The sequence below is a fragment of the Hypanus sabinus genome, chromosome 7, assembly GCF_030144855.1.
Source record: "Hypanus sabinus isolate sHypSab1 chromosome 7, sHypSab1.hap1, whole genome shotgun sequence".
Taxonomy (NCBI): Eukaryota; Metazoa; Chordata; class Chondrichthyes; order Myliobatiformes; family Dasyatidae; genus Hypanus; species Hypanus sabinus.
In genome coordinates, this window is record NC_082712.1 from 156481766 (window position 1) to 156508574 (window position 26809).

Genomic DNA, 26809 nt, shown 5'->3' on the forward strand with positions numbered 1-26809 from the left:
CTCTTAGCATCCTCCTCACAGCTAACACCACCGCCCAGCTTCGTGTCATCCGCAAACTTGGAGATGCTGCCTTTAATTCCCTCGTCTAAATCATTAATATATATTGTAAACAACTTACAGTTTATTTCTTAAAAAAGTGATCGAGTGTTCCTTGCTTGAATGTAGCATGTCGCTGGCTGCAAGCGAAATCTAGAATGCTTCTGAGTTGGAGGGTTTTTATGTGGTCCACCTCCTGGGTCTCCAGACAATGGAGGCTGCCTCGAGGTGTTCAATGGCTTCAGACACTTTTAGGGGTGGTGGTGGGGGTGGAGGCTCTTCATTACTGTATCATCTTCTTGTGGCTCGAGAACCAGTACACTTGCCTCCGCCGGTGCTATAGTTATAGTTGACACTAACACTTGAGAAATCCTGTGACGGCATTTAAACCGGTCTAACCATCCATTGCTAGCTTTGAACTGTGAGGTTTCTCTGTTGATCTGCTTGTCAAACTTCTCGGCTTGAGCTTTGAGAATAGGACCGGAAATTGGAAGGCTTCTGAACGAGCTTGAATGAACCACTGTAGTACATTGCAAACCATTAGTGCTTGCCCTGACCCTTGCTGGATTCCATTTGTCAATGACTGTATTATGTTTGTATTCCTTCTCCTTTTCTGGGCATAAGTTTGAAAGTCACACTGGTGATTCAGTGCATATCAGAAAAGCAGTCAGGTTTCATACAGAATAAGGCTGTGTTCTTAGCCCCTGCTCTACTCGCTTTATACATATGGCACTGAGGCCAAGTACAGCTTCACTGTAATACTTAAGTTTGTTGTTGGCCTCGCTGTTGTTGGTTGAATCAAAGGAGCGATGAATCAGCGTGTTAGCAGAGAGATTGACAATCTGGCTGAATGATGCCACAAGAACCTCTCACTCAATGTCAGCAAAACCAAAAAGCTGATCATTGACTACAGGAGGAGGAAATCAGAGGTCCATGAGCCAGTCCTCATCAGGGGAGCAGAAGTGGAGAGAGTCAGCAATTTCCAATTCCATTGCATTATTACTTCAGGTGGTCTGTCCTGAGTCAGTGCACAACTGCCATTACAAAGCATCTCTGTCTGTTTTGGGATCAGTACTGCACAGGATTCGAAGAAACTGCAGAAAGTTGTGAATTCAGTCAGCTCCTCATGGGCGCTAGCCTCTCCAGCATCCAAGACATTTTCAGGGAGCGATGCCTCGAAAAGGCGGCATCCATCATTTAGGACCAGGGCACACCTTCTTCTCAGTGGTACCATTGGGGAGGAAACCCAGGAGCCTGAAGGCACACACAACAATTCAGGAATAGCTTCCTCTCCCCTGCCACCAGATTTCTGAATGGACATTGAAGCCATGAACACTACCTCACAATTCTTTTCTTTTTTTGTACTACTTAATTAATTTAACTTTATTTATATATTTACTGTAATTTACAGTTATGTATGAAAAAGTACTGCTGCCATAGAACAACAAATTTCATCACACATGCCAGTGATATTAAACTTGGTTCTGAATCTGACAAAGAATCTGCAGCACTGTTTCTATATTCTTAGAAGTTTGTGAAGATTTGGCATGTCATTTAAAACTTTGACAAACTTCTATAGATGCACGGTGGAGAATATATCAACTGGTTACATCATGGCCTGGTATGGAAACACCAATTCCCCAAATGAAAAAAAACTACAAAAAGTAATGGACACAGCCCCGGTCCATTTCGGGTAAAGCCCCACCCACCACCTAGCACAAGGAGCATTGTCTCAGGAAAGTATCATCCATCATCAAGGACCCCCACCGCCCGGGCCATGCTCTGTTCTCACTGCTGCCATCAGCAAGGAGCTACAGGAGCCTCAGCATTCACATCACCAGGTTTAGAAACAGTTATTTCCCTTCAACCATCAGGCTCTTGAACCAGAGGGGAACGTCTTCACCCATCCCAACACTGAACTGATTAAACAACCTATTGACTCATTTTCAAGGACCCTATAACTCATGTTATTGATATTTATTGTACTTGCACACTGGTTGCCCATCTTTGCTGTGTGTGTTTTTACATTGATTCTATTGTGTTTCTTTGTATTTACTGTGAATGGCTGCATGAAAATGAATCTCAGGGTAGTATATGGTGACATATATGTACTTTGATAATACATTTATTTTCAACTTTGAAGAATTTGTATTTGTGCCTTTGAAACTGTAGCCGGCTGTGAAGCTAAAAAAGACACTATGGTAGTTGTGAGTTATGTGACTAGGAGTGCAGTGTTTTTTCAGAAAGTCACTGATATTCTTGGAGCTAAGATGGAAGAAATCTATGGCACCTATTCAAAAATGTGCACCATGATTTTGAGTAATGACATTTAGGATGTTTTATTTTTGCATCACTGGTAACATGGTGTTCCTGCTAATCACATTCCAGAGGCTGTATCCACCTTCACTCTCCTCTCCCCGGCTTGATCCATCTGCATCTCCTAGTTTGTCTCCACTCCATCTCCCAATTGTACCCTGTTCTAGTTAAACCTGCCCCTCCATCTTCACCCCTCCACTGGCTCCTTTCTCTCCTCTCAGTCCTCACGCATGGTTTCAACCGGAAACATCAGCAATTCCTTTTCCTCTCAAGCTGCTGCTTGGCCCGCTGTCCTTGTGTTACTCCAGATTCCAGAATCTGCACTCTCTTGTATCTTTGGCAAAGACATCAGTTTGTTTTTCCAGATATTTGGTAATCTGTTGTTTCATAGAAATTTACATATAAATTATTATAATAATCTTAATTGTACATTTTGGAAGTAATTTGTCCATTGACTACAGAGAACTTGTAGAAATAACGTGCGATAAAATTACAAGCACCTGCATAAAGTGTAACATTAGTAAGATGTGCCTTAAATATTCTGTGACTGTTATCATGCCCTTCTGTTTTGGCCCAGGTCCAGTTCCTTCATTGCATAAAAAAGGCAGTTGCTGGAGGTGAAACAGTGATTGTAGATGGATTCCATGTTGCCAATCAACTTAGACGGCTGAATCCTGAGGCTTTCGAAATCCTTACCTCTGTTTTTGTTGACTTTACAGACATTGGAGTAGATTACTGTGATTTCTCTCTTCAGTCTAAGCACAAAATTATTGAGTAAGTACAGAAACAAGTGGGTGAGATAATTTAATCAAAATCTCTTGTGAACCAGTGGTTTTTTAAAGCAAATGTTATGTCCTAGAAAATTACTTGGCTTTCACCTCTCTGCCAGTTCACTGCCAAATTGGCATCAGTTTCTTATGTTGCTGATTGTACAATTGTGACCTGTCATTTTAATAGATGGAAGAACATTTCCTGCATCTCCCTCCTTTCATTTAGTTTAAGGCCTATTTACCAAATGAAATGCATTTAATTAATCTGTCCCCCACAGCACAGGCAGGCTGGTGAATGGTTCCTCGAGTACTGAAGTATTTCACAGTTGCACTCTTTATAGAATATAAAAATCTACAGTATATTACAGGCCCTTTGGCCCACAATTTTGTGCCGACCATGTAACCTACTCTAGAGTCTGCCTAGAGTTTCCCTACTGTATAGCCCTCTGTTTTTCTAAGCTCTGTGTACCTATCCTAAGAGTCTCTTAAAATACCCAGTTGTATCTGCCTCTACCACCATTGCGGGCCAGTGTATTCCACACACCCACCACACTCTGTGTTAAAAACTTATCACTGACATCCTCCCTGTACCTACTTCCAAGCACCTTAAAGCTGTGCCCCCTCTATTTCAGCCATGGGAAAAAGCCTCTGGCTATCCACATGATCAATGCCTCTCATCATCTCATACACCTCTATCAGGTCACCTCTCATCCCCCGTTGCTTCAAGCAGAAAAGTAAGGCACGCTGTCCAATCCAGTCACCATCCTTATAAATCTCCTCTGCACTCTCTCTGTAGTATCCACATCTTTTCCTGTAGTGAGGTGACCAGAAATGAACACATACTCCAAGTCGGGTCTGACTATATAGTCGGGTCTGACTTATATAGCTGTAACATTATCTCACAGCTCTTGAACTCAATTCAATGGTTGATGAAAGCCAACACACCATATGCCTTCTTAACAACACTGTGAACCTGTGCAGCAGCTTTGAGTGTCCTAAGATCTCTCTGATCCTCCACACTGCCAAGACTCTTACCAGTAATACTATATTGTCTTTAAATTTGACCTAACAAAATGAACCACTTCACACTTATCTGGGTTGAACTCCATCTGCCACTTCTCAGCCTAGTTCTGCATCCTATCGATGTCCCACTGTAACCTCTGACAACCTTCCAGACTATCCACAACTCTCCAACTTTTGTGTCATCAGCAAACTTCCTAACCCACCCTTCTATTTCATCATCCAGGTCATTTATAAAAATCACAAATATGAGTGGTCACAGAACAAATCCCTGCAGAACACCACTGGTCACCAACCTCTGCGCAGAATATGAACCATCTATAGCCACCCTTTGCATTCTATGGGCAAGCCAATTCTGGATCCACTAAGCAAGGTCTCCTTGGATCCTATGCCTCCTTACTTTCTGAATGAGACTTGCATGGGGAACCTTATCAAATGCCTTGCTGAAATCCATATACATTACATCCACTGCTCTACCTTCATCAGCATGTTTTGTTTCATCCTCAAAGAATTCAATCAGGCTCGTAAGGCATGACCTGCTCTTGACAAAGCCATGCTGACTATCCCTAATCAGATTATGTCTCTCCAGATTCACTGGTGTATAATTTCCTGGATTATCTCTGCTCCCTTCCTTGAACAAAAGAACAACATTTGCAACCCTCCAGTCCTCTGGTACTTCTCCCTATTGATGATGCAGATGCTCAGCAATCTCTTCCCTCGCCTCCCACAGTAGCCTGCGGTATATCCCATTACAATTTGCCCATCATCACAATAGGTCAACGGCAGACACAATCTCCATGGCTCTTCACACAGCCTTAGACCACCTGGACAACACAATCACCTACGTCAGGATGCTGTTCATCGATTATAGCTCAGTATTTAATATAATCTTTCCCACAATCCTGATTGAGAAGTTGCAGAACCTGGGCCTCTGTACCTCCCTCGGTAATTGGATCCTTGACTTCATCCTGTTCGCTGACAACACTGGCACACCTCGGGTGTGTGCTTAGCCCATTGCTCTACTCTCTGTTTACACATGACTGTGTGGCTAGGCATAGCTCAAACACCATCTATAAATTTGCTGATGATACAACCCAACCATTGTTGGTAGAATCTCAGGTGGTGACGAGAGGGCATACAGGAGTGAGATACGCCAATTAGTGGAATGGTGCTGCAGTAACAACCTGGCACTCAACGTCAGTAAGACAAAAGAGCTGATTGTGGACTTCAGGAAGAGTAAGACAAAGGAACACATACCAATCCTCATAGAGGGATCAGAAGTGGAGAGAGTGAGCAGCTTCAGGTTCCTGGGTGTCAAGATCTCTGAGGATTTAACCTGGTCCCAACATATCGATGTAGTCATAAAGAAGGCAAGACAGCTGCTATACTATATTAGGAGTTTGAAGCGATTTGGCATGTCAACAAATACGCTCAAAAACTTCTATAGTTGCACCATGGAGAGCATTCTGACAGGCTGCATCACTGTCTGGTATGGAGGGGCTACTGCACAGGACCAAAAGAAACTACAGAAGGTTGTAAATCTAGTCAGGTCCATCTTGGGCACTAACCTACAAAGTGCCCAGGACACCTTTAGGAAGCGGTGTCTCAGAAAGGCAGCGTCCATTATTAAAGACCTCCAGCACCCAGGGCATGCCCTTTTCTCACTGTTACCATCAGGTAGGAGGTACAGAAGCCTGCAGGCACACACTTAGTGATTCAGGAACAGCTTCTTCCCCTCTGCTGTCCGATTCCTAAATGGACATTGAACCCTTGGACACTACTTCACTTTTTTAATATACAGTATTTCTATTTTTGTGCATTTTTTAATAATCTACTCAATATATATAATTGATTTACTTGTTTATTTATTATGTTTTATTTTTTTTTCTCTCTCTGCTAGATTGTGTATTGCATTGAACTGCCGCTGCTAAGTTAACAAATTTCACATCACATGCCAGTGATAATAAACCTGATTCTGATGCTGACCAGGCAAATTATCTCTTAAAGTTCCAGTACATCCTCTTTCTTAATGTCTATATGCTCAAGCATTACAGTCTGCTGTAAGTCATTCCCACAATTGCCAATGCCCTTGTCTCTAGTGAATAATGAAGCAAAGTATTCAATAAGTACCTCCCTAATTTCCTCCGACTCTGCACACTTTTCCACTATCACACCTGATTGGTTCTATTCTCACATGGCTCATCCTCTTGCATTTCACATACTTGTAGAATGCCTTGGGGAATTCCTTAATCCTGCTCACCAAGGCCTTCTCATGGCCCCTTCTGCTCTGATAATTTCATTCTTCAGCTCCATCCTAGCAACCTTATCATTTTCTACAGCTCTAACAGTACCCAGTTTCTTGAACCGGTCATGAGCTTTTCTTCTTAACTAGATTTACTACATCCTTTGTAAGCCATGGTTCTTTTACTCTACCATCCTTTCCCTGCCTCAATGAAACGTACCTATGCAGAACACCATGCAAATATTCCCTAAACATTTGCCACATTTCTGCCATGCATTTCCCTGAGAACATCTGATCCCAATTTATGCTCCCAAGTTTCTGCCTAATAGCATCACATTTCCCCCACCCCAATTAAATGTTTTTTTTAAATTGTCTGCTTCTATTCCACTTTGTCTCTCATGTACTTCCTTCATAACTTTCCTCTGTGAAGCCCACATTATAGTTGGTAGTTATCAGCTATCCCATAATACAAAAAAAACATACCATTTCCACCCACACGTTTTTTTGGCTGAAGAGTCAGGACCCACAATCATAGTTCAAGGATGGCCTCGTTATCAGCCTCAGAACCAACAGACCAGGAATGGAGGCAAGTCCTCAATCTCAAGAGACTGGATAAATAAGTAGAACAGAAGTAGATTTTTTTCCGCTGGATGTTGAAATAAACAGAAGCAGCAATTAACTTACATTTCTTCTAGTCTGTGGCATCCAGTGCTTTCGGCATGCTCTCTTCTTCCTTGGAGAAATTGTCATATAGTCCACAAGGTCAACCCACTGCCTCTAGTTAGCTGTTGCTTTAATTCTCCATCTCACTCTTTCTTTGCCTTCTATCTTTGGGTTCCAAAGATACAGCTATTGCTCTTCATGTTGTGCTTTGTTCTGTTGCAGGCCTCAAGCCAAAGTAGAGAGCTTAATCATTTCAGGAAATATCTTTTCCTCACAGGTTCCATAGATCTCACCCCACTTCTCTGTTTCACTTTGCCTGGCATATGTGATCTGTGTTTCTTCTATTCTCAGCAACTCAATACATGTAACACATACAAAATGCTGGAGAAACACAGCAGGTCAGGCAGCATCTATGCAAAGGAATAAACAGTTGACGTTTAAGGCTGAAACCCCTCATCAGGACTCTATACAGGCATTTATTAAGTCCGGAAGAATGGGGATGGGAACCAGAGTGAAGATGGGGCAGCTTATATACAAGTAGATGCATTGTGTATTGAGACTGCCTGTGTCACAAGCCAGTGAGGATAGCAATAGGATGATTTGGCCGATGCATGTGCGGCTGAGCAGTTAGTGCAGGGGGCAAGATTTCAGATTTCTGGATCATTGAGATCTCTTTTGGGGAAGGTGTCACCTGCACGAAAAGGGTGGGTTACACCTAAAACCCAAGAGGGACCAATATCCTTGTAGGCAGGTTTCCTAGAGCTGTTGGGGAGGGTTTAAGCTAATTTGGCATAGGGATGGGAATGGGACAGTTCATAGACAAGTAGATGCAGTGTTAGTGTTACAATATGGCAACAATGAATATAGAATTGAATCCAGTTTTATAAACAAATAAACATTTAGTAAACACTGCTCAAGAAAAATGAAAAGTAAACAAACGACTAACTTAACCGGAAGTTAACTGCTATACGGCAACTTGAACAGTTCTTAAAGCGATAAATGCGAACACAGTTTTTTTTGTAATTTACTTTTTTTTATTGAAGTTCATCATTAAACAAACATCTCCATAAGATGTATTTCAGACATTGTACATATATATCATATAATCATATATATCACAAATCTCCACAAAGTATTTATCTGAGGTATACACTTATAGAAAAGAGTGGAAAGAAAAAACAAGCAAAAGGAAAGAACTATGTTCAAGTAGGGAGTGACAAGAGGGAGTGATCTTTTTTCACAACATATTGATTTGTGATATCACAGTTCTTAAAGCGATAAATGTGAAAACAGTTCTTAAAGTGGCAATTGCAAAAGTCCAAATGATTTATACAGTTAATTAGGAGAGACTTCCTTGAAGTAACAAATTCCTCGATGACGTGACATTATTGCTGATCCCAACCAAAACATGCCTTGCCCGAAGGATTTACGATGAAGGAAATAAAAACGGCTTAAAGGAACTGACCTTTTCCTTGGCGAGTAACACTGCGCCCAACTCTTTCTGCTCTTACAGCAGGGATTATTGCCGATGCAGGTTACTATGTCTTTGAACGAAGATACAATAAGGTTGATCCCGTATTACTGCTGACGACACCAGCTTTACTCGATCCTTCTGGTTCCCGTACTTCGGTAAATCTTCACTCTTCAATAAGACTTTAAAATTAAATCAAAGATACATCAAACATAACTAGTAGTGATTTGAAAAACTGCCAGCACAACTTACAGTAGAAAGTAAAACTCCACTTTAAAACAAAACTGCATCATGAGACAAATGTGCAGCATAACGGAGTAACTGACGAATTAAACAATTAACTAACCTGCGTCACAGCAAGGCTTTCTCGTTTTATACCTGTTGGAACATTCCATCACATGACTGGTGGGAAAATTACATCATGTGACCTCACACTGGAGGGAAATTACATTACCCCACCATCACAAGACCATTACATCATGCTCACTAGATACTCAATTACATCATGGTCATAAGACAGTCAAAAGATACCCACGGGGTATGTAACAGTAGTGAGACTGTGAAGGAAGGACAGGCAGATAATAGGGCAAAATTGCAGTCAGTGGGATGAGATAAAATGTAACATGGGGACTAAAGCAAAAAGGATGATGAATACAGCACTGAAGGTTTTAAATTTGAATACATGCAGTATATAGAATAAGGTAAATGATCTTGTGGAGCAGTTAGAGATTGACAGGTCAACCTTGTGGGCATTACTGAATCATGGCTGAAAGAAGAGCATAGTTGGAAATTTAACATCCAAGGATACACATTGTGTCATAAGAACAAGCAAGTCAGCAGAGAGGGTGGGGTTGCTCTGTTGGTAAAAATGAAATGATAAGCTGAGGTGACATAGGATCAGAAGTTGTAGGATCCATGTGGGCAGACTTAAGAAATTGTAAGGCTAAAAAGACCCTGAAGGGAATTATATACAGACCTCCAAACAGTAGTCAGGATGTGGGGTACAAAATTACAACAGGGGACAGGAAAGGCATGTAAAAAAATTAATCATGGGAATTTGAATATGCAGGAAGATTGGGAAAATTAGATTGGCGCTTTCTTTTAAGAGAGGGGACTTGCCAATGAGATGCTTTTTTAAAGCAACTTGAGGTTGAGCCCACTAGGGGAAAGGCATTTCTGAATTGGGTGTCACTTAATGAACCAGATTTGATTAGGGAGCTTAAGGTAAAGGAACCATTAGGATGTAGGGATCATAATATGATTGAATTCACCCTGCTGTTTGAGAGGGAGAAGCTAAAGTCAGATGTATCAGTATTAATAGTGGAGAACAGGGGTTTACAGAGTCATGAGACAGGAGCTGGTTGGAGCTGTTTGGGACAGTAGAAGATGATGGTAGAAGAGCAATGGCTGGATTTCTGGGAGCAATTCAGAAGGCACAGAATAGATACATACCAAAGATAATGAAGTATTAAAGAGGGAGGTAAGGCAACTAAGGCTGACAAGATAAGTCAGAGACAACATGAAAGCAAAGAATGGGGCATATAACATAGCAAAAATTAGTGGGAAGGTAGAGGATTGGGAAGCTTTTAAAACCAGCTGAAGTCAACTAAAAAAGCCATAATGAAAGAAAAGATCAAATATGAAGGTAAAAGAGCCAATAATATAAAAGACGATATCTAAAAGTTTTTTTCAGATATATAAAGAGTAAAAGAGAAGCAAGAGTAGATATTGGCCTGCTGGAAAGGTAGTGATGGTGGCCAAATTAATGACAAATGAACTTAATATGTATTTTGCTTCATTCTCCACTGTATGAAAACACAAGCTGTATGCCAGAAATTCGAGTGTCAGGGCAGACGCGAGTGTAGTTGTTATTACAAAGGAGAAGGTGCTTGGGAAGCTGAAAGGTCTTAAAGTACATAGATAAGTCACCTTGACCGATCTGAAAGAGGTAGCTGAGGTGATTATGCAGGCATTAATAATGATCTTACAAGAATCACTAGATTCTGCAATGGCTCTAGCGAACTAGACAACTACAAATGTCACTCCACTCTTTAAGAAAAGAGGGACCTAGATAAAAGGAAATTATAGGCCAGTTAGCCTGGCTCCAGTGGTTATAGAGTCATGAAGTCATAGAACTCTACTGCACAGAAACAGTCCATGCCAAATCATTAATCTGCCTAGTCCCATCAACCTGCACCTGACCATAGCCCTGCATACGCCTCCTATCTATGTACCTTTCCAAGTTCCTCATTCACACTCTCACCACCCTGAGTGAAGAATTTTCCTCTGTGTTCCCCTTAATCATTTCTCCTATCACCCTTAACCCATGACCTCTATTTGTAGTGTCACACAACCTCAGTGGAAAAAGCCTGCTTGTATTTACCCTGGAGACACATGATAAAGTAGGCTGAAGTCAGCATGGTTTGCTTAAGGGGGAAGTTTGCCTGACAAAACTGTTGGAATTCTTTGAGGAAATACAAAACAAGCAGAGTGGAGAAAGGAGCGTCAGTGAGTGTTGTTTACTTGAAATTTCAGAAGGCCTTTGACAAGATGCTGTAATAAAGAGTAAATTATCCAAAGTTGGTGAAAATGTTGAGCTCAGAAGGCTAAAGATGTAGGCAGGGCCCCATATGAGTACCAAAACTGCACCTTTGATCAGGAAAAAGTGAGTGGAGTTGGAGGACAAGTTCAGCCAGGAAAAGAAGTGTGCTGGTGGAGGGCAATCCGTTAGGCATCTGACTGGAAGAAACAGAGTTCTTCCAAACTCACCCATTGTGCTATGGAGATGTACTGGGATTGTATGTCTTTGGTGAAAATGAACCAGTTGGGACCAGGAAATTGGAAACTGCTGAAGGCCTCCAAATTGACTCAAATTAAAGTGGGAAGAAACTTGGCCGGGGAGAATGATGGAATTGAGGTCGGAAGAAATCTGTTCATTGGAACACGAGCGGCTGAGAACAATGGGTTTGCCTATACAGGTGCTTGTAGATCTGGGGTAGATGACAGCAGCAGGCCGTGTAGGCCTGAAGCATGACAAGGTTGGAAGCTGTGAAGTGAGGATATCTCAAAGAAGTGAAGTTTGTGTCTATATTGAAGATCATTGACCAGATGGGTTGTGTTGCTGTACTTTGTGTTGTTTAGCCCTCCTTTTACTAATTTAGCAAATTCACTCTGATAAGTTATACCCACACATTGAGAAGCCAATCGCAATGGCAGGGCTTACAAAGTTAGCAAGGGGAAACTGCTTTGTGAAGGAGGGTGTTTGTTTTAGCTGTTCACAGACTTAACTTTGAATGTCCATAAAAATTTGCATTTCCAATACCAAGGACAAAAGGTTGAGCATTTAATCTAAGGCAGGCATGGCAAACCTATGGCACAGACAAAAATTTTGTTGGCGTGTGACATGCAGTGCCGCCCTTCAATTCTTCAAATCACCATCAATAATAAAAGATGCATAATGATTATCTTTACTGCCAAATGAAGCAGAGCATATTTTTTTACAACCCAAAAGTAGTGAGATGCTTTCCCAGCTTTGGTGCCAGCTAGACTATTATGAGAACATATGCAATTAAGTAATAAGTTTTGAAATCCTCACAGACATGGTATGCCCTTCATTATTGGTGTAATAATGATTGGGCCAGTTGGCAATGTCTTTTTTCTGCATATACAGTACTGTGCCAAAGTCTTAGGCATATACAGGTATATATATAGCTCTGGTACCTAAGACTTTTGCGCAGTACTGTAGTAATTTTATGTATTACACTCTACTTCTACCACACAAAATGTCATGACATATGGGAGTGATGATAAACCTAATTCTTATATGGGTCTCTCTTGTGGACTGAGAGTGGGAAGGGGGCAGGGAGAGGGGAATCATGGTTGGGAAAAGGGGAAGGGAGAGCGCAGGGAGCAGGAAGCACCAGATAGACTTTCTGTAGTGATCAATAAACCAATTGTTTAGAATCAAATGACCTTGCCTGGTATCTCAGGGTTTGGTGTGTCTGTACCCGCACCAACCCTGCCCTGGCAGTCCTTCTCTGCCACCCATCTCACACCCTCCTGTGGCACTTCACCCTCATCATACCCAACATCCTTTGTTCCCTAACAGATTTCCAAACTCGCTGTCCACTCCATGTTGACAAATACAGTACTGTGCAAAAGTCTTGGGCATCTTAGCTGTACAGATGTGCCTAAGACTTTTGCACAGTACTGTATGTTTTACTTAGCTTGTTTGTGAGTGAGCACTGAATATTCACTCTTATAAACAGCCAATACTGAATGTATTGCAGTCACCATGACTATTTATGTGAGTCATTTTTTTCAATGACGAACTTGGTCAAGTCTGAGTAGACTTAAACCGAGAAACATGGAAAACCTACAGCACAATACAGGCCCTTCGGCCCACAAAGTTGTGTCGAATATGCCCCTACCTTAGAAATTACTAAGTTTACCTATAGACTTATATTTTTCTAAGCTCCATGTACCTATCCAAAAGTCTCTTAAAAGACCCTACAGTATCCGCCTCCACCGCCATTGCCGGTAGCCCACTCCACGCACTCACCACTCTCTGAGTAAAAAACTTACCCCTGACATCTCCTCTGTACCTACTCCCCAGCACCTTAAACATGTGCCCTCTTGTGGCAACTGTTTCAGCCCCGAGAAAAAGCCTCTGACTATCCACACAATCAATGCCTCTCATCATCTTATAAACCTCTTGAGGTCACCTGTCATCCTCTGTCGCTCCAAGGAGAAAAGGCCGATTTCACTCAACCTATTCTCATAAGGCATGCTCCCCAATCCAGGCAACATCCTTGTAAATCTCCTCTGCACCCTTTCTATGGCTTTCACATCCTTCCTGTTGTGAGCACAGTACTCCAAGTGGGGTCTGACCAGGGTCCTATATAGCTTGAATCATAGCTGTCGGTACAATCAAATATAAGCCAGCTGTAAAAGATTTATCATTGTTAGTGTAGCAGCAAAAGTTTCAAATTATTTATTTTCCTTCCCCTGAATTTTTATGAATATACAAAATTTATAATTTCACATTCACATTTCTCATGTTATAAGGTACAATAACAATGCTATTGAGAAATAGTTCCTTTTCAATGGTCTTTTTAAAAGATTAATATCAATAATTTTTGAACATGTTTTCTAAAATGTTACATTTATTTCCATTCTGTCTCTGTTATATTTTATTAATATGAAAACAATGAATACATATGAATAAGCAACAGAACATCTTTTTCCAAAGTCGACTGGTATGAAAAATTTAGGAGTTGCTGCAAAATTCTGGGAAGCTACATGTTGATGGCAATTGAACTTCCCATTCACGGACACAAGTTTGAAAAATTGCCTTGTGGCAGAGTATTTCAAAATTAATTGCCATGTAATTGTTACCATAATAAGGATTGAAAACAGGCAACTATATAAAAAACCTCTTAATATAATACGGTGGTTTCTGGTTAATCAGGACACATCAGAACCAGTAAATTTTGGCCCAATTAACCAGCTACCTGAATTAGCAGAAGTTTCATGGACATTGCTAAAAAGGTATATAAAAAAAAGCTACCCTTTAACTGGGTAAAAAATTGAGTAGTTAAATGAAATTCAGAACAAATTAGAATATTATCAATACTACTACAGCATTATAAAGTTGTGTAATAGTTCCTAATAGTTATAGATGGAGGAATTCATCCAGTGTACGTGCTGTGTGTTCTGATTGGCTATAAGTTAACAAAATCAGAACAGACAACCTAGTGTACATAATGGACTCCTGTCATACAATTTTCGACGATTGCACCCCTAAATCTTCATTTTCATTGTAACATTGAAGATGAGTATCAATACTTTCAAAGTCTTTGAAGGTCCTACCTTGTTGAAGTAGTGAAATCGTTTTGTTTTCACTGCTGGACATTTCTGACATCTCCAAGCCTGAATGCTTGAAACTGCAGTGAGCAAAGCTGTTCTGAGTTGTACTGCTACATATTTCTTATCAGTTATCAGTGACAAAAATCACTGCTTTTTGAACATAAGCACACAAAATTGATGATTTTTAAAAACTCCACTCTAAGCTTGGTGTAGTATCTAACATCCTCAGAAGTGCATGCATTTTTTGTAAGTAATTGTTGACTAACAGTCTCCTACCCCAATTTAGTGGCATAGTGTCCCAAATGAACAAAGAGAATCCAGGAAATTATCTTGATTTCTTTTTCTTCTTTAAGAGGCGTCCTGCAGCTTCTCCGATTAACTGATGGCCAATTTAACCAAAATCCACTGTATTTGGAACAATGCAACCACTCTGTGAAAGCTGACTCTATTAAACCCAAGATTTACTCACTTCAAACAATACATTCATTAAAATGGAAATGCTTGAATTTTGTATGCTATTGAAGTAAAGATACATCAATTAACACAATAGTCTCATTTTGTATGAAAATGACACACATTTAAGAATCTAGCAAGTACACTCAGTCGCCAGGTTTATTGAGTACTTTCTGTAACTAATAAAACGACCATGAGTAGTATGTTCATAGCCCATCCACTTCAATGTTCGACATGTTGTGCATTCGGAAATGCTCTTCCATATACCATTTTTGTAACATGATTATTTGAGTTACTGTGACCTTCCTGTCAGCTTGAACCATTCTGGCCATTCTCCTCTGGCTCCTCTCATTAACAAGGCATTTTCATCCACAGAACCACCGTTTACTGGATTTTTTTTTTTTTGAGTCTGCTGTATGTGAAAATCTCAGGAGATCAGCAATTTCTGAAATATTCAAACTACCCCATCTGGCACCAACAGTCAACGTCACTTAGATCACATTTCTTCCCCATTCTGGTGTTTAGCCCAAACAACAAATGAACCTCTCGATGATGTCTTGCTTGCTTTTATGCATTGAGTTGCTGTCACAGGATTGGCTGATTAGATATTTGCATTATCGAGGAAGTGTACCTAATAAAGAATTGTGCCTGCAACCCCAAGTGATCCAGTTTTGAAACAGCCAACATTTCAATGGCCATTGAGTGGCAAAAAGTAGTGATGTGCCCATGCAAAATTATCAAATCAAATTGTGATTTCCTCTGCAGAACAATTGAGTATGTTAATGAGCCTTGGGTTCAACATTACTTGATTTTCCCAATATAATCAGAACTCAAGCAAAGCAACTTGCCAGTGATGCTTGACATTTCTGTGGGGACACTGAATTGTTTCTGCGTATCACACTTGTGGGATGTAGTTTGATTTTACTACCTTGTAACCAAATACTGATAACCTTAATTTCATAAGGTACAATTGTGAATGTTTATGAACTATTTGGTTTATATTCAAATTGCTATCAGACATTAAAAAATCTGTATTTAAAATGTGGATTATCAATTGGTGCTTTATATTCCACTAATTGGATCATAATGAGATCATTGTCATCTTAAGGAGTTTGTAAGACAGGATGCTGACAAAAATCTGCACTTACAGTATTTGTTTACAGGTAGACTACACTGAAAGCTGTGGTGATGACAGGTAATTCTACAATCCAAAATACTGGGCAGATGCCAGAAATTCAAAGAAAATGGTATAGTGGCAGATAGTAAGGTTGCTACCTCTCCACTATGGTGACTCTGGCCCAATCCAGGGCTTCCTCACATACTAGGTTTCCTCTGAAAAGTGAACAGAATGGTTGATTTCTCCCCTACTTGTTGGTGACTGGTAGGTCTCAGGGAATTTGATGGGAAGGTAGGGAGAATAAGATGGGAAATTGGATTACTATAACCAGATGCCCGATGGTTTGTGTGAACACAGTGGGCTCAAGGCCTACACTGCATTTCTCTATAATGCTAACTAATGGTCAGTTTCAAAATAAGGGATTAATGATTCAAAACACATTAGAACATAACAGCACATTACAGGCATTCGGCCACAATGTTGTACTGACTTTTTAATGCTTCCCTCCAACATTGCCCTCTATTTTTCAATTATCCATGTTCCCATATACCCCTATTGTGACTACCTCTGCCTCCAACCCTGGCAATGCGTTCAAGTCACCTCTCATCCTCTTTCACTCCAAAGTGAAAAGCCCTAATTCACTCAACCTTTCCTCAAAAGGCATGCTCTTTAATCCAGGCAGCACCCTTGTAGATGTCCTCTGCACACTCTCTCAAGCCTCCACATCCTTCTTTTAATGAGGCAACCAGAACTGAACACAATATTCCAAGTGTGGTATAACCAGAGTTTCATAAAGATGCAACATGACATCTTAATTCCCCATCTAGTGATGGCCAACACACCATACGCCTTCTTAACAACCATATCAGTTTGCGCAGCAATGTTGAAGGATCCATGGACAAGGACCCTCCACACTGCTAAGAATCCTGTCATTACCCTATACTCTGCCTTCAAATTTGACCTTCCTAAGTGAATCACTTCACACTTTCCCCGACTGAATTCCAATTTTAGAATTCCCTACTCAAGTGAGATTTGAAAGCTAAGCCATAGAGTGTATTCAAGAGATTGTTAGATTTTAGACATTAAGTGATTTGAGGGTATTACAGGAAAGGAGCATTGCCTTTCAAAATAACCATGATCTTAATGAATGGGAATGCAGGTACAAGAGGCCAAAATGCCTAGTTTTTCTTTTGTTTCTTACATATAACCACAGCCCTGCAGAACATAACTCTTCAAGTACACATCCACATGTTTTAAATGTAATGTAGGAGTGTACTATCAAACATCCACTTTAAGGCAGAGAATTCCAGAATCTCCCCTCTCCACATCTCCCCCCTCCCCAAAGCTCATTTAGAATATTGTAGCAGTAAAGAAAATAGCTCTGAGAGTGATAAACTTAACAAAAATGCTGAAAAACAAATCTAACAGCACCATTGGAAAGAAAAGCAGAGTTAACACTGCTGGTAAGGACCCTCTTATCAAACTGAAATGTTCATTATTTTCTATCTTTCCTCAAAATCTACTTGCCTTTCTGAGTGCTTCTGTTGTTATCTTTTATTGCAGCCTGATGTTCTTTGTGCAGTCTAACAGGTTTGTCTACAAATTGACAGAGACATTGCCATCGAAAGTGTCTGTGGCTGCTACTGAAGTTTAACCAGCCAAAATATCACAGCAGAACTAAATTCTCCACAATTAGAACAGTAGACACACCTGTCTACCCAGCCTGAACTGCCATGCTGAAAGTTTAGTGCCAGTCTATTGGGAAACATCTCATTGGCTTGATGAGTGAGCTCTGCTGGTTATTTATTGTGTATTCCTTACATAACATTCTGTATTAAACAACTTCTCCATAGTTGCTTAGTAGCAATATCCATCATCAACTATTGTGGAACTTCAAGGATTCAAAGTTGCTGCCATCTACTGATAGACTGTATTATTACAAATATCACCAATCTCATTGCCACTTCTTGGAGGGAATGCTAGGATAAATTATATTGATTACATAGTAGTGCTTCAAAAAGTTAATTTTATCTCTGGCCTGGTTGCTGTCATTTTATTGTGCCTTGTACTTGAAGTTAAAGCCTATGTCCTTTCACAGTAATGTTGTGTGACCTTATTACCAAGGAGCCAAAAATGCCTCAAAGTATCAAGTCTGAGGTTGTGTACATAGGGTCACAAAGAATAAGGGACATGGTCAAGTTCAACAGGAATATTGAAAGGAAATTAAGAAGTGGCAAAGATAAATGAACTTATCCAGCAACTTATCAACTGCCCCTAATGAATTAACAGAGGACTTAGTAACTCTGCACCTCACACTATAAGGTCATGAGTACATAGCTGCAACCATGAAATTTCAGATGAGACCAAGGAAGACTTGTGCTCCTATCTTGGAAAATACATTTCCAAAAGGAGACAAAAGATAAGAACTCATCAGGGGCAGTCAATAGCCACTGGAAAGAATACTTCAAAAGGCCTTCTCAACTGTTGCTCTGGATTGCATCCACACCAAATACTTAAGCCAGTCCCACCACCATCTTGATCAACAAGTTGTCAAGAATGCCCTACCTAAACTGAAAAATAACAAAGAAGCAGATGGTAATGCCCTGAATTTCAAAACTCAGTAGTGACAAGTCAGAAATCCACAGTTTCGTTGTCCACATTTGGTGCTTAGAGATGCTGTAACACTAATGAATACGTCAATAGTAGCTGCTGAGAAGGTTCACTACCTTCTACATAGGGATCCACTGCCAGGGTCTTCCTCAACAATCTAAGCACTCAGCCAAAGAGTAGCTTCCCTCTGTCTCAGTGTCCATTCCATCCACAAAGAGAAACAGTGAATATGATCTTCACTGTGCAATATTTACAAAAGGAAAGCTACACTTTGACTCAATCACCTGGTAGTGACAGTAGAACATCTAAAATTGAGTTGACCAGAGAAGACTTAACTTCCACTACTAATGCAAGCCAGAGCAGGTCTCCAACAGTACCAACCTCAATGAAGACTAGTGTTAAACAAGGCTGCATCTTTGTCCCAGTAATTCCCAAATTTCCTTGCTGCATTTTTCCAACACATTTTCTACAGGGACTGGAGCCAATCTTCAGAAATGATGGGAAACTGTTCAACATTCCATCGCCTACACTCTTGAAACAGAGTCACCAAAACCTTTGCAATTATGCAAGCAACACATACATTTATGAATGCTCAGAATTGCAACACATCATCAAATCATTCACCAAAGCGTGCGTTCCCTCTGAGTACACTGTGGACAAAGGCACGTGAGTTTTAAGTGCAACACCTCTCGATCTGGGGTCATGCCACGTGATATCCCAACAAGAAGTAGAAGTACTCAGACACTGTTTGGTGCTCTTTGTAATTTTGTATTAATATGTAATTTACATTGGACTGTTAAACAGTTGAATTGTCTCTCCCAGCTGTCAATGTGCACGGGGGCTGTCAAACTCAGGTGCACATCCCATTAAGTGAAAAGCTTTTGCTGCCTTCAAAATGCATTTTGTGTTCCTGTTACCATAGCAACACTATTTTTGTTAGACACGGATTTGTTAATGCTGTTGCCAAGTCAATAGTCACATCCCTGGATCAAGTTTTCTTTTTTCCCCTGAATGATCTGCACATTGCTGCCCTAATTTTTGTTTACAAATAACATTTTGTAAAGATCCAGGATTTTCGCAGAACATCTGCACTGATTCGCTGTTAAGTGACTATCCAGGTGAACACATACAATATTCATAACAGGCTCCACATCTTAATGATTACCCACAACATGTCTCAGGTGTATTTTTCCCCCTGCTGACCGACTTTCAAGCTGTTTGCTTTTTGCTATCTGAAAATGGTACCTGGTTTTTAAATCATTGGACTGGACCTAACTGAAGAATGAGAGCTTTTCAGGAACCCAGACATCCATACCAGTAACACAAAAGCAGGGAAGGTACTGGTCAGTCCAACCCAAACTCCCACACATCAAACCAAGTTGAGCTTATTGTCATTGAACACATTTGGTGAGCTACAGGTTCAATGTCCATTTTGGCCCCATAACCTACTGGGAGTTCTGACACACCTCGTATCAGAGATACAAGAGATTCTGCAAATGCTGACAACCTTGAGCAACTCATACAAAATGACCGAGGACCTCTCCGGTCAGGCAGCATCTCTAGAAAAAAGATAAAGGATCAGCATTTTGGGCTGAGACCTGATGAAGGGTCTTGGCCTGAAATTACGACACTTTATTCCTTTCCATAGATTTGATCCAAGATGGCGGCACGACGCAGCTTGCAGCGGCCACTCCGGAGCTGATTATCTGTTATTTGTGAAGTGGGGTGCCGTGCACAATCATAATCGATTGAAAACAGACGTCGGAGCACGGAGGAACATCTGGAAATCTCCAGGAAGACCTCCTTCATTGCTGCTGCTGCTGTGAGGTCCGGGACTCTGCTGGGAAGAACAGGCCCCCAGTCCTCAGGGTCGCGTTGCCGATGGCCGTTGGTGGGACCGTCTTAATACGCTCGGCAGAGGATGGTGCTCGGAGAAGCTGTGCCGGAAGGGATGGTCGTCGGCTCAGAGGTTCGACGGACTCGGAGTCCGCTGCGGTCAGGTCGCTTTCGGTGTGTGCTGCGTCTGCGAGGCTGGTTTGGACGGAGCTTTCATTGTCTGCTGCATCTGCGAGGCTGAGTCGGGCGGCGCCGTGGAAGTTCCTAGCAGGAACTTCTGCCGCCAGCGTGGGATGGAAAGTCTGTCGGGGCCCTGGGGACTTGTGGAAACTGTGTGGTGATTTCTTTTGAACTTATAGTCTTTTAACATCTTTGGACTATTTTTAATGTGCCCATGGTCTTTTTTTTTTTATCAATTATGCTATTGTTTGCACTGTTGTATATATATGTTGTGACTATGTGGTTTTGTGCAGGTCTTGTAGCTTTAGTTTTTGGTCTTGTTTGGTGGATTTGGAGCTCCTTTCTGGGGAACACGCTAAGACGGTAGCACGATATTAATACGCAGCAGCCTCTCCGGACTCTGGATTGGGGATTGCCAAACGTTATGTGAATTTTCTGGTGTAGTCTGTTTTGTCATATGCTTTTGTGATATCATTCTGGAGGAACATTGTCTCATTTTTTAACTGCATTGCATTTGTGGTTTCTAAATGACAATAAACTGAATCTAAATCTGAGATGCTGCCTGACCCGCTGAGTTCCTCCAACATTTATGTGTGTTATTTTGAGAAGTACGCCATGAAACAAGACTATTGTAATTAACTTGAAGGATAGTAAGACCATAAGACATTGGAACAGTCAGGCCATTTGGCCCATGCATTCTGCTCCAACACTCCGTCATAGCTGATTTTTTTTATCCCTCTCAACCCCATTCAGCCGCCTCCTTCTTGTAGTAAGATGTCCTTACTAACCAAGATGCAATCAAGCTCTATTTTAAATATATCCAATGAGCTGACCTCGTAGCTCTCTGTAGCAATGAATTCCACTGATTCACCACCCTCTGTTTAAACAAATCCCTCCTCATCTCTACTCTAAATGGATGTCCTTGTATTCTGAGAATATGCCCTCTGGTTCTAGACACCCCAATATCGAAAACATCTCCATGTCTACTTAATCCAGGCCTTTCAATATTCTCTGGACTTAAATGAGTTTCCCCTCTATTATTCCAAACTCCAACGAGTATGGGCCCAGAGTTATCAATAATAATAGGGATGTTATTTTTCAGTCACAAATAAAAGAAAGTCTGCAGATGCTCGAAATCCAAGCAACACACATAAAATGCTGGAGAAACTCAGGCCAGGCAGCATCTATGGAAAAGAGTAAACAGTCAAGATTTTGAGCCGAGACCCTTAATCAGGACTGGAGAAAAAGGATGAGAAGGCACAGGAAGAAGGTGGGGGAGGTGAGGAAGAAATACAAGGTAGTAGGTAATAGGTGAAACTGGGAGAGGGGAAGGAGTGAATTAAAGAGCTGCGAAGTTGATTGGTGAAAGAGATAAAGGGCTGGAGAAGAGGGAATCTGATAGGAGAGAACTTCCAGTACCCCTCCCCCACCACCACTGCCATTCCTCATTCCCATTTCTATTTCTCACTTTATCTCCTGCAGTGCCTATCACCTCCCTTTAGTGTCCCCCCCCCCCAGTCTTTCTTCCAAGGCCTCTGACCACTCCTATAAGATTCCCTCTTCTCCAGCCCTTCCACCAATCGACTTCCCTGCTCTTTACTTCACCCCTCCCCCCTTCCCAGTTTCACCTATCAACTACTACCTTGTGTTTCTTCCTCCTCCTGCCCACCTCCTTACCCTGACTTGAGGAAGCAATAACAAGTGAAAGGTGTTTTGTGCAGCAACAAAGGTGGCGAACATTACAAGAACAGAGAGAGTCTTAAAAATAGTAAAAGCCTAGTGAAGGCAGATGTGGCCTTAGAGATTAAAACAGGGGAAAAGCAGATGAAAGGAGATTGACAGTAGAATTTCATTCCAGAGACAGAAGGATAGAATTTAGTGACCCTGCAAAATATTTGAAAGCTATTTGTTGAGAAATATATTTGCTGCCTCAACAAACTTAAAGCATCTTTTAAACATTCAGTCTGAGGTTTCATGTATCATCATGCAATCATCAGTAAACACTGTTGTTTAAATTTGTCATGACAAATATAGTTTTATTTCCAAATTATCATACTTGATCATAAAGATGTACAACTGGACAAATAATACCAGGCTTTGCTACTAATAATTCCAATAGACTCCAAGGTTTTATTTTACAAACTTGCTCACTGCCCATTATGCCTGCTGGCCTACGTCCTCCATCTGTGTCTGAACTTGGCCATCTCTACCGTTGCACACAGATGTAGAAATATTCCTCATTGTTGTTCTGTAACAGTATCATTTGATTAGTCAGGGTTGTTAGCCCTGAGCTGAACCCCCAAACCTGGAAGAGCGCTGTGGACCACTCTTAGTCTGGTCTCTACCCTTTGACCTGTTTGACATGGGTGACCCTACCAAGAGTCAAAGCAAAAAGCCCTGACTCCAGCCAGCATAGCTGTCTGGGTCATTGAGGCGTGCAAGTCTCCATAACACAACAAGGCTGTGATCCTTTTGGAGGTTTAATTTTTTTTTGACGCAGCTAATGCAAAAATTATTCTATTTAAAGACTTTCCAATACAATTCTTAAGAAGTCCTTTTTCTTCTGTGCAGCTTGGACCATGATGGAAATGTTGCTCAGATTAATTTTAACAATGCTACACGGGACTCAGTCCTCAATTTGCCTGCAGAGCAAGTACAGCCATTCCTTGCTGCTCTCAAGAACTACGTACTTCTCATGTACAAGCCAGAAAACTTGGTCACCTTCAAAATGGAGCCAGGTAAGTAACACTACTGATGGTATCAGAAAAGCCTTTTACTGTAAATACCAAAATGCATTTATCTTTAGCGATCCACTTTTTTAAATCTTGCAGCAAGTCTTCAAATCACAGGGTCTCCCCATTTGCTTGGAAACCTGACAAAAAAGAAATAAATGTCATTGATTTGTGAAACCTACAGTGTGCTTACACTGCTTTGTCCAGGGTTCAGGTAGCTATGGCCGTCCAAAAACTCAGATGAGTACTTTTATAAAACAGGGCACTCCTTCAACAACTAAACTTGAATCAGTTCCTCTTCACTTACTGGCTTATCTGCTAGAGAAATAGGTCCCTTCTCTTTATTTTATTAATATGAACATTATTCAGAATGATTTCTTAAAAAACACCTAGGTCACTCTCTCCTTAGACATACTGTAATTATCCAGTCCTGGATGGCATAAGCTGTCTTTGGTGCAGGTGTTGGTGCAAGTTTTAGAAAATATATATTTCACTCTTTCAAAATTCTGTGTGTTTGAACCTCTTCCACTTCCATAAGTCATGGTTGCCCATCTTGTCTGCTGATGACAGGAAATCTGTGCTGGAAGTGGAAAAGCCATTGCATTGGGACATTTAAACACTCTCAACTTCGCAGTGGTTCAGTGATACAAACAAGCGACACAAACTGGGGTCTTCCGTGGTTGTAGTGAATGATCATGACACCTTCTGTGCCTCGCCATGCCCATTGCTCTCCACTGAGAGTTGTAATATCACCTTCCTGGCCATTGGATCTCATTGTAGATCTCACCCGCCCAGTTTGCCGGAGCTGACTTTGCATGCCAGGACAGGCATGTCCCGATCTCGGTGGTATGAGGCCATTGGCTTACCCTCAACTGGTTTAGCCTGCCTGTCAAAGCAGAGTGTGGGGGTGTGGCTGCTGTCACATACAAACAGCTACTTAAAGCCACAGATGAGTGTCTGGTGGGGACCAAAGGTGAGTGAGCTGCCCTGGAATGGACATGACTAGCCCCTTCACCAGTGGTGGCACACCCACCCCGGGACACCCCATACATTCCAAGACCATAAGACATAGGAGGAAAATTAGGCTAATCAACCTATTAACTCTGCTCCGCCATTCTATCATTTATTATCGCTCTCAACCCCATTCTCCTGTCTACTCCCTGGAACCTTTAACAACCTTACTAATCAAGAACCTATCAACCTCCACTAAATACACACAATGTTGTGCCCACCGCAGCCATCTGTGGCATTGAATTCTACAAATTTACCCACCCTCTGGCTAAAGAAATTCCTTCTCATCTCTGTTCTAAAGGGACGTCCTCCTATTCTGATGCTGTGCCCTCTGGTCCTAGACTCCCCTATTATAGGAAACTGCCTCTCCACATCCACTCTTTCTTGGCTTTTCAGTATTCAATAGGTTTCAATAAACACCCCCCCCCCAATTCTTCTAAACTCCAGCGAGTACAGGCTCAGAGCCATCAAATGCTTGTCATACATTAACCCTTCCATTCCCAGGATCATTCTTCTGAACCTTCTGTAGGCCCTCTCCAATGCCAGCACATCCTTTCTTAGACAAGAGGCCCAAAATTGCTCACAAAACCCTAAGTGCAGTCTGACCAATAAAGCCTCAGTGTTACATCCTTGATTTTATATTCTAGTCCTCTCAGAATGAATGCTAAGATTGCATTTGCATTTTATATCCATGTTGTTGATACTCTCATATTATTAACATCATGCTGCTTCTCATGTTACTTCACTTCACTTACCTTGGATACTATACCATCATTTACTTTTTACAATTCCTACTTTGTACCTTAACATAATAGCACAACCGTTTCCGTTGCCCTTTCATCATAGTTTTTTTAATACAATAGTCCAGTTACCTCCCCTAGGTCTAAATCTATTTAATCCTAAAGCATTAACAAAATAGTTTCCTATTAGCTTTATTCTCTCCCACAATGTTTATTTCTTTTTGTTTTTGTCAAGCACTTCTGCAAAGAACGATCAAGATACCGTGCATGGACGTGAAAGGAATGTTCATTTACACAACTTGAATAGATGACGGGCGGAATCTGATATATGGAATTGTACTTAATGAAAATACATTAAGAAATACTTGGTTTTATTTAATTCCAGGGGATGTTCTAACCTTTGATAACTGGAGAATACTGCACGGCCGACGAAGTTATCACTCTTCTGATGTTCATCATCGACGTCTAGAAGGAGCATACCTGGATTGGGACGAAGTTCTATCACGGCTCCGCTGCCTGAAGCAGGCACTGTATGGTGACATATAAATACTTAAAAATGAAGATTTTAATATGTCTGATTTTAATACATATTGATCTTAATATGATCAATTCATACATTATTACACTGGCTGCCTCTGTCCTTTAGGATCAATTTTTAAATGCTCTTAATTGTATGTAAGGCTGTGAATAATCTAGCTCTTCCATATATTTTGGAGTGTCTTTCCCCTATATCCCTAATCATAATTTTAGATCCACAAATACTGGTTTGCTTCAGGTTTCTAGAGCCATACATATAAGAACTGGTAATGTGGCCTTTTGTTCTTATGCGACAAAAATCTTGTATACTCTACCAACCGAGATATGCCAGGCTTGTACTGTGGAATATTTCAAAACACCTCTAAGAGCCTAGTTTTTAATTTGCTTTACTTACTGGATTACTTAATACCTATTGATGTTGATTACATTTATATAATTTGGTAGATTTGATTACATTTTATTCTATTTAATGTTTGTCTTGTGATTTTTCATTTTGTCTCTTATTTTTATGACTATATTGATTTGTCTTTACAATCTATGTAAAATTCTTTGAGCCTGCATCCTAACGTTTGAAAGGTGCTATATTAATAAAGTTGTTGTTATTATTTTTGTACATTACTGATTTCTTTAAAATTTGATACTACCAAAGAGTATGTTCAAAGTACTTCACAATAACTTGCTTCTAGAAATAAGAGCGTTAACATAAGAACTTAAGAAATAGGAGCAGGAGTAGGCCATCTGACCCGTCGAGCCTGCTCCGTCATTCAATAAGATCATGGCTGATCTGACCATGGACTCACCTCTACCTTCCTGCCTTTTCCCCATAATCCTTAATTCCCCCCTCACTATGCATTGTAGTACTTTGTTCAAATATAGGCCCTTTCAGGGGGTTTCATTGGGGAAGTGATTTAGGACATTATGTAACTAAAGAACAATATAAATTAAAGTATTTCTATTAGCTTTGAAAATATTGTTTGCATAGTGGTAATACTCTATAAAGGTAAAAAAGATCATAACAAAAATTCAGCAATTCAGTCTGAAGAAATGTCAAGGCACTGTGTTGATTAAAACTAGCAAAGAAAATCACTTATAGCAAATGATAATATGCAGTACAATCCAACTGAAAAACAGCTCTATTCCAAACCCACCGCAGAAGTCAAATTTATAGTTTGAGAAACCTAGTTGCCAATTCAATCAAATGAAAATT

The 26809-nt window shown here is 40.8% G+C and overlaps 1 protein-coding gene across 2 annotated transcripts in view; it reads left to right on the forward strand.

Annotated features, from left to right (window-relative positions):
• Positions 1 to 26207, forward strand: part of bbox1 (butyrobetaine (gamma), 2-oxoglutarate dioxygenase (gamma-butyrobetaine hydroxylase) 1) — a 154924-nt gene extending 128717 nt beyond the window's left edge. For both annotated transcript variants that reach the window (XM_059975987.1, XM_059975986.1), the window contains exons 7-9: positions 2930 to 3126; positions 23154 to 23320; positions 25451 to 26207. In XM_059975987.1, coding sequence (XP_059831970.1) covers positions 2930 to 3126; positions 23154 to 23320; positions 25451 to 25611 — 525 coding nt within the window. In that variant the 3' untranslated portion in view covers positions 25612 to 26207. The remainder of the gene's footprint in view (positions 1 to 2929; positions 3127 to 23153; positions 23321 to 25450) is intronic.
• The last annotated feature ends 602 nt before the right edge of the window (positions 26208 to 26809 follow it).